This window comes from Musca domestica, unplaced genomic scaffold, assembly GCF_030504385.1.
Source record: "Musca domestica strain aabys unplaced genomic scaffold, Musca_domestica.polishedcontigs.V.1.1 4, whole genome shotgun sequence".
NCBI lineage: Eukaryota > Metazoa > Arthropoda > Insecta > Diptera > Muscidae > Musca > Musca domestica.
In genome coordinates, this window is record NW_026712328.1 from 15,942,453 (window position 1) to 15,951,861 (window position 9,409).

General features: G+C 35.6%; 1 protein-coding gene across 2 annotated transcripts in view; it reads left to right on the top strand.

The window, feature by feature from the left end:
* The window catches only part of LOC101891576 (NADP-dependent malic enzyme), a 38,032-nt gene extending 29,862 nt beyond the window's left edge, over positions 1–8,170 (top strand). For both annotated transcript variants that reach the window (XM_005181072.4, XM_005181071.4), the window contains exons 3-5: positions 5,678–6,013; positions 6,077–7,238; positions 7,352–8,170. In XM_005181072.4, coding sequence (XP_005181129.2) covers positions 5,678–6,013; positions 6,077–7,238; positions 7,352–7,470 — 1,617 coding nt within the window. In that variant the 3' untranslated portion in view covers positions 7,471–8,170. The remainder of the gene's footprint in view (positions 1–5,677; positions 6,014–6,076; positions 7,239–7,351) is intronic.
* The last annotated feature ends 1,239 nt before the right edge of the window (positions 8,171–9,409 follow it).

Here is a 9,409-nt window from a genome sequence, read left to right on the forward strand (position 1 = left end):
ACGTTTTTATCAAGTGACTTTGTTTCAAATACCAAAAAAGAAAAAGAAAACAAAAAACTAATCATTGTTTGCCCCCCAGGCCACATTTATCTTTCCACACTTAAGTGTCAAAATTATGTGTCATCATTACCTACCTCAAAGCCTGTCATAATATTTTATTTCTTTCTCTTTCCCTCAATCTCTCTCACTTTTATGAAATATAGCCACACAACGGTTGTTAGGCACTCGGTGATATTTTGCAGATATCTGATCATGTTGTAAATTACCGATGTTTACGAGCGAAAATTAACCGCTTATAACTAATTTGATAATGGCCTGACTAAGTGATCTTCGTCATGTACAGTGTCGGCACTTTATGGACTTACTTTTTGTTGTGTAATTCACAGTTAGTTATCGATTTTGCTTTCAATGTGAAGTTTCTAAGTAGAAATTCACAGATGTTGGATTGAATTTTTTCTATAAAAATAGCTTCACCAAATCTTCTATTTTCAATATTAACGAATAAATCATATTCGAAAATAGTAGTTGAATAAGATGTGCGTTAAGGCTAGGATACACGTAATGTTAGAATCATATGTAAAGCTACTTTTGCTACATTTGGGTTACACATTTTTATAACATATTTTAAGGCGCTTCATACAATTTTTAATCTGAAAGAAAATGCTTTATTAAATATAGTATAATATATTCATAGTATAACTGTTATATAAATATAATATCTGTATATTATATAGCATTGTACAGTATATATTGTATAGGGTGAGATGAAAAAACTGCAACCAACTTTAGACTGCTGTCATTTATAAGGTGAGAATTTTCCAGAAAAAAGGTTATTCGTGATTTCCTTATATATTTGGCTGGAAAACCACAAGTGGCTATCGTTAGAGCACTCCAGCATTTAAATGTGAATAAATCTTTTGTGTCTCGTACCATCGCTCGTTACCCTGATACTGGTAGCGTAGCCCGCCGTCAAGGAAGTGGACGAAAGAAAACAGCAACATGAGCATAAATGGTTCGAAAAGTCAAAAAGCGACTTCATGGAAACCCGCTTCGCAGTGGCCGAAAAATGGATAGTGATCTGAACATATCGCAATATTCCATTCGGTAAATATTAAAAAATGAGCTCGGGGTAAAGCCATTGAAATTCCAAAAAGTGCAAGAACTTACACCACAACAGAAAGGAAATAGACTCAAAATAGCTAAAGAGTTGCTTCGCTTGGCCAAATTTGTGAATTGCCGAATTTGGTTTTCTCCGATGAGAAAACATTCGTTGTCCAGCAGATTGTAAACAAACGAAATGAAAAAGAGATCAGCCGGTGTGGGCCGCCAAAACAGCTCCGCTCGTATTAATCGATCGTGGCATCAGAATAAATGCTGAATATTATCGCGAAAATATTCTGCAGGGTGTAATAAAGCCTTGGGTACGCAAACATTTTGGCCGCAGACCTTGGACATTCCAACAGCACTCAGCACTCGCAACCCAAGAATGGTTACAAAATGAGTTTCCTCGCTTTATTTCCAGCGCACAATGGTCACCAAAATCTCCGGATACCAATCCGTTGGACTATTGTGTCTGAAGTATTTTGGAAAGCAAGTTTGGCACTAAAAAATACCAAAGTGTCGATCATCTCAAGCAAGCGCTTTGCCGGGAATGGGCCAAATACCGAAGAGCAACATTCGGGCAGCGTGTGACGGTTTGAAGGCCATGATTCGTACCAAAGGTGACCAATCCGAACAAATCTAAACTTATTCCAAAATTGTATGCTATTTCCGACATTTTTTGCTTTGAATTAATTAAATTTAAAAAAATGTAAAAATTATGACGTTTGATTTTGTTGCAGTTTTTTGTCTCACCCTGTACGCTCTCTCAATAAAAGAACATTACTTTCGGAAATGGAACATTCCTTCTGCCACTGTACATTTCTTTTCGGTATTTGACATATACTTAAGGGGCACGATCTTTCTTCATTCCCCGACACAGTTTACAAGACACTTTTCTGTTTCTCTTCAATTCAGGATGAAACCAATAGACGCACAGGTGTCCGAGAAGACCAGTTGTCTTAAGATCTTTTTGCAAGTTTTTAATCTCAATTTTCAACTTAATTTACTCAATCTAATATGTTGGATTCATAACGTGTCTGACAAAAGTGTTCACCAAATTTAAGGGATTTTGAGAGCAACCGATTTAGTCACATTAAGAATACATTTATATATACATTTTTTCATTCATTTTTTGTAAAATTAAAGCAAATGAAACAAATTACTTAAAATAATAAATAGAAACCAGGCCGTAAATTATAACAAAGAATACGATTCCCTGTAGAAAACAAGTCGTGTAAATATGCAAATAGCCCGTAGTTTTTTATGGTGTCAAGCTAGAATACAAAGTGGAAATTTTCCATGCATAAGTTTTTATTTTTATAGGCGGTATTTTACATTTCTGTGACAAACAAAAATAATGTGTGCGTGTGCGTGTCTTCTTCTCTGTTATATAAAATAATAAATAATTCAATTTATTTCTGATCTGGATTAGTCATTCTTTAGAAATACATGAAAATCCAGACGAACATCTGACTACAGTTTAAGAACCCACCCGGATTTCTTTGTTTATATGAAAATGCGGAAGAAATTCATCTAATCTTTACAAATGTGTACAACCATACGGGTGCAATTAATATGTTACTTTATTCCTATAATTGAATATCATCGTGTAATTATTGAAAAAATCATATTTGCGTATGCAATATAATTAGTTTTTTTATTTTGTTTATAGACAACGGTATGGTTTGTATGTATCATATCATTGTCTATAAACAAAAAATAATAATAATTATATTGCAAATCGTGTGATTTTGGCATTGATTCGGTTCCGTTGATTACTACAACACCATCAACTCAAAGTTAAGGTTTATTTAAAACAGCCAAGCAAAAACAATTTGCATGAATTAAAATTTGATGATTTTTTTTTTTTGTGAAATAATGTGATGATTCGTTTAAAATGGTCGGAGTAGAGAAGCAATGTCAGGGTTGTACGTCGTGCGTAAATTGTCGTGTCTGTGCATTAATTCACGGCATATTTACATAAAACTCCAAAACAACTTATCTAACAAAATATCAAAAAAATATTTTTGAGAATTCTTTTAAAGCAATATGAATTATTAATTAACCTCCGCTCTATTCACTTCCGTTACTTAAAATCACAGTGAAAATCAGAAATGTTACTTGTGACATTTTGCTGCCCTCCCCTGGCTAACGGCCAATAGTTTTGATATGTGAAACACACAATTGGCGAGTGTTAATCTGTCAGCGTACGCGTTCGCTTATATACCTACGTTCACACATAAATTTCAATTACATACATACATGATTTGAATTCATAGGTGTTTGCTTTAATATCGTACGATATGTGTTCTGTTCGATGTTAACGAACCCATTAAAGTGGCCTATTCCGGTTTCAATTTATTTCATTTAACTTGAAGGGGCTCTCAGAAAAGTATTAAGGAAGCTTCATTTTCTTACTTCTTAAATTGTAGATGATGTGTTCCCCTTTGTCAAAACGAGACAATTCTTATTAAGTTCGGTCTGAAAAAAGTATTTTGCCCAGATAGCACGTAGACCCAAAACTACACATGTTGCCAAGTCAATAAATCCAAAAAAAGGTTTTTTTGTGAACCTAAATGTCTTCCATTATTAATTCTAAATATCGCCACTTGTCATTCGATATAACTGTTTTATTTTTATACCCTCCACCATAGTATGGAGGATATCTTAAGTTTGTCATTCCGTTTGTAACATCTCGAAATATACATTTTCGACCCCACAAAGTATATATATTCTTGAACAGCATAAAATTCTATGTCGATTTAACGATGTCTGCCCGCCTGTCTGTCTGTGGAAATCACTCTAGCTTCCGAACGAAATGAAGTAGGTTGATAAAATTTTACTCAAATGTGTATTATGTCCACAGGACTTTTGGTATTCAAAATGGGCCCTGTAGGTCCACGTCTTTGTATAGCCCACATATAACGGCACCTCCCGATATTCGGTATTTTGATGATTTTAGCGACATTATTCAAATTTGGAATTTGAAGTTCGTAATGGATATTACAGCATACAACAGAAAAATGTCTGTGCTGGTCCACGTTTTGGTATATCCGATATACAATGGTTCCTCCCTATATTCGGTATTTTGATGATTTTAGCTACATTATTCAGGTCCCCGTCGACATAAAGACACTAATATAACTACATTCGGTATTTTTAAGATTTTAACATAATTTTTAACGGTCTTTATTTTATTTTTTTAATTGCCAATTTCGTCCAAATGGTGGAGACTATTCAAAGTTCGACCCGGCCGGACTTACAGCTTTTTTACTTGTATATTTTAAATTCTCCATAGCCAGCAAATTGTTTCATAACAGTTTTGTGTACCCTTGAAATTTAGCTGATTGCAAAAAAACAAAACCGCAAATGGCATATTCGTAAAATGTTTGTAGGAAAACGTGACAACGTTTCATATTACTTGCACGTCCTAAGACACGCGTCAATTGTAATATCAAAAAAAAAAAAAAAATAATAAAAATACGATATCGCAATAAAATTCTTTAATTACATTTCTAAGTTTTTTTTTTTGCAATCTTAAAAATAAAAACAAATTTACTCAAGTAGAAAACTATTTTGAAAATCATGACAACTGCAATCATTAGTTATTGCTAAAAAATGTCTCTATGTTAGTATAAAAACAAGTACAGAAGCTGTGAATTCGGCCTGGCCGAACTTTGAATACCCTCCACCATTTGGAACGAATTTGGGAATTTTCAAAAAAAATGAAATCTGCTAAAAATTCTGTGAAAATTAATTAATTAATAAAAATACCGAATGTAGCCTTTATATCAGGGTCTATACGGCGACGTGGACCTACATAAGCAACCTTTTGTCATTAGCCATTACAATATTCAAATGCGAAACTTGAAACAAATCAATGAATAATGTCGCTAAAATCACAAAAATACCGAATGTCGTAAGGTACCGTTATATGGGGGCTATACGAAGACATCGACCTGCACAGACAATTTTCTGTCATAGGCTGTAGTATCCATTACGAACCTCAAGCACCATATTTGAAACATTGGACCTGAACAGACAATTTTCTGTCTAAGGCTGTAGTATCCATTACGAACTTGAAATACCAAATTTGAAACAATTCCGATGAATAATGTCGCTAAAATCATCAAAGTACCGAATATCGGGAGGTACCGTTATATAGGGGCTATACGAAGACGTGGACCTGCATGGCCCATTTTCAATACCAAAAGTGCGTTTAAGTAAAATTTTATCAACACTTTATTTTGTTTGGAAGCTAGAGTGATTTCTACAGACGGATATAATAATAATAGCGAAAATAACACGCATAGGAATAGGAAATACATTTTTGCAAAATGCAACTGAACAATTTATAAAAGTTCTGCAAAAGAGTGCAAGTTAAGTGATAATTTTTTTTGGAAATCGAATCAGCTAATTGCTTTTTATATTTTTATAATAAAGAGAATAAAACCAGCTTACTCTCTGGCAAAGAAGATTCTTGCAGAAATAGTAAAATAAATAAATATCCTCTTTTAATAGATCCCAAAAAAAATTCAATTAATAACCACTTTATTCAAATAATCTTCTCTTATAGGGTTTGGCCTTCAGCCTCGAAGAACGTCAAGTACTCGGTATCCAAGGACTTTTACCAGTCCGTGTTAAAACCGAAGAAGAACAGGTGGAACACTCGCTACTATTGCTGGACAGATTGGAAAATGATTTGGACAAATATATGTATTTGAATACCTTGGCCGAACGCAATGAACGCCTATTCTACAAAGTATTATCGTCTGATGTGGCCAAAATGATGCCATTGGTTTATACCCCGACCGTGGGTTTGGCTTGTCAGAAATTCAGTTTAATCTTCCAATATCCAAAGGGCATGTACATTAACATCAACGACAAGGGACATGTCTATGAAGTGTTGAGGGTAAGCGCTTGAGTTGTACACATTTTTCGAATGTGCTAATTTTTCCCGATTTCTTTTTTACAGAATTGGCCAGAAACAGATATCCGCGCCATTGTTGTCACCGATGGCGAACGCATTTTGGGTTTGGGTGATTTAGGTGCCAACGGCATGGGCATTCCTGTGGGCAAGTTATCATTGTACACTGCTTTGGCTGGCATCAAGCCCAGTCAATGCCTGCCCATTACCTTGGATGTTGGCACCAACACCGAAAGCATTCTCAACGATCCCCTCTACATTGGTTTACGTCAGAAACGTGTTACCGGCCAAGAGTATGACGAATTCATCGATGAATTCATGAATGCCGTCGTTCGTCGTTTCGGCCAGAATTGTCTCATTCAATTCGAAGATTTTGCCAATGCCAATGCTTTCCGCCTTCTGAAGAAATATCGCGATGGCTTCTGTACCTTTAATGATGACATCCAGGGCACCGCTTCTGTAGCCGTAGCTGGTCTGCTAGCCTCACTGAAAATCAAGAACACTCAACTGAAAGAGAACAAGATACTCTTCTTTGGTGCTGGTGAAGCTGCTTTGGGTATTGCCAATCTTTGTCTGATGGCTCTGATGAAGGAGGGTTTGAGTGAAGCCGAGGCTAAAGAACGCATTTGGATGGTTGATAGTAAGGGTCTGATTGTAAAGGACCGTCCCGCCGGTGGTCTCACTGAACACAAATTACATTTTGCCCAGGATCATGCACCCATTAACTCCTTAGCTGAAGCCGTCGAGACGCTACAACCATCCGTACTCATTGGTGCCGCCGCAATTGGTGGAGCCTTCACAAAGGAAATCCTTGAGAAAATGGCCGAATATAATGATGTTCCAATCATTTTCGCTTTGTCGAATCCCACCAGCAAGGCGGAGTGCACCGCTGAAGAGGCCTACAAATACACAAACGGCAAATGCATCTTTGCTTCGGGTTCACCATTCGACCCCGTCGAATATAATGGCAAGACATTCTATCCCGGTCAGGGTAATAATTCGTACATATTCCCTGGCGTTGCATTGGGTGTTCTCTGTGCCGGTATGTTGACCATACCGGAAGAAGTGTTCCTGATGTCAGCTGAACGTCTGGCAGACCTCTGCGAGCCAGAAGATTTGGAGCGAGGAAGTTTGTATCCACCCTTGAAGAAAATTACCGAATGTTCGGTGGAAATTGCAGCCTACATTATGGAATATGCCTACAAGAATGGTAAGAGGTTTTTTTTTAACGAGGGGAAGTTAAAGGGTGTATTTGAATGTTCTGTAGTGAAATCATAGACTAATGACTATAACCTTTACTTACTTTCATTTTATTTTTTATAGGTTTGGCTACTGTCCGTCCCGAGCCCGATGATAAGAGAGAATTCATAAAATCGCAAATGTATGACTTACATTACTCATCGGCCATACCAGAGGTCTACTCATGGAATCACAAGCTATAAATCAACCATTCATTAAGCCAAGCATGAATCGGAATGTACAAAAGAAACCGTTAATAGTTATTAATCATCATATCGGATATATTAAATAGCCACACTACAAATAACCGAACCGTTACCCTGTACATGAAAGTTACTCGACTTGCAGTGCCGCCCCCTAACCCACTCATTTGTCAGATCACATAAATTAAAACCTACAAATGTCCACTTTATTTTGTAATGTAACTCTAATTATTCTTATTCTTCTACTTCTATTTCTTCTTAATCTTAGTATTGTTTTTTACCATTCCATTGATATTTTAAATGTATTTCTATTGGATAATAATTATTGATTGTTTGTATTTGTAAATTATTTTCGCAGAATAGAATTCGCAATGCCACTATCTCTTCATCCACCCGCACTCTCATCTATGCGAACCAGAGTGGTCTCATTGATCAGCTAGTAGTATGGCAATCATTGCCAATTTTCATTCAAATTATTTACCGTTACAGTCGTTGATGCTGCAGGATTCCATTTGAAACTGGACCCGGCATGCTTGCGGCTGTATACGATTTTGTTGTTTTAGTTTTTATTATGTAATTTTTAATCCAAAACAAACGAGGGAATTTTGTTGATATTATATAATTTATTAGAATGAAAGAAATAAATGATACATTTTAAAAATTATACATAAAAAGGAATAAAAATATTTAAAAAACATTATTAAGGTTGTTGTTCTTGTGGGGTTGTTTCGGTTCAAAGAACTGTTTGTGATGGAACAAAATACACACAACTATCAGACATGTCACAGGAACGAATTCCGAACAAAAGTAGTACTAATTCCGTATTTGGCATGGTGTATTCAATAAGCTGTAATTGACAATCATATGGTTTTTAACTTTTTTATTTTTGTTTGTAAACCAAATTGTCAATTTCAATTTCAAACTTTAAATTTCATAATTTTTTTTTGAATCCAAACGCATTAACTTTCAAACGGGTAAAGAACCCTTGTCAACTATCGGATTTTTCTTTTTGATTTCTAGAACTGCAAATAGATTCCTTTAGGAATCAACTCAGGCGGAATTTATGAGAAATTTCATTTTGGATTCCTTTTCTTTGACTCGTATACCTAACCCAAGGATGGGACATTAAGAGCCTTTTCATTTAGCTTCAGTACTTTCATAGCAATAAATCGATTAATATTGTTTCTGCTTTTGGAGATTTTGACGCTAGCAGACTGGACAATAGGTTTATTGTACCCTTTAATGAGGATATGACAGTAATACTGTGAAATGGAAGTATCACGCGTTATGCGGGAACTGGTGAGAATCCAGCCCGACCATTGCAACGGATTATTGGCAATCGCATTGGGTCTATTGGTGTCGTTGCATATATGATTTGTTCAAAATTTTCAGTTAATGCACAACCAAAGGCCATCGACGGACCTGATATGTAAAGCATATGCGTTCATGAAGCCACTGCGAACATAGCTTTTAATACATTAGGCTTAACCCGCAAAAATGCTTCAATTTAATACCCCTCGTCACATACCCTAGACTGGTTCTTTTTATACCCTCCACCATAATATGGAGGGTATATTAAATTTGTCATACCGTTTGTAACACCTCGAAATATACATTTTAGACCCACAAAGTATATATGTAAAAGAATAGCATAAAATTCTATGTCGATTTAGCAATGTCCATCTGTGGAAATCACTCTAGCTTCCGAACCAAATGAAGTAGGTTGATAAAATTTTACTCAAAGGTATATTATGTCTGCAGGACTTTTGGTATTGAAAAAGGACCTCCCCATAGTCGGTATTTTGACGATTTCAGCAACATTATCATGGTACAATGATATCAAGGTAGGGCTATGATACCATATGATTTTAATTTATTTATTTTCTTGGCTTAATATGTCATATTTATTTGTTTATGTACGTGTTTTCTTTTCAATAAC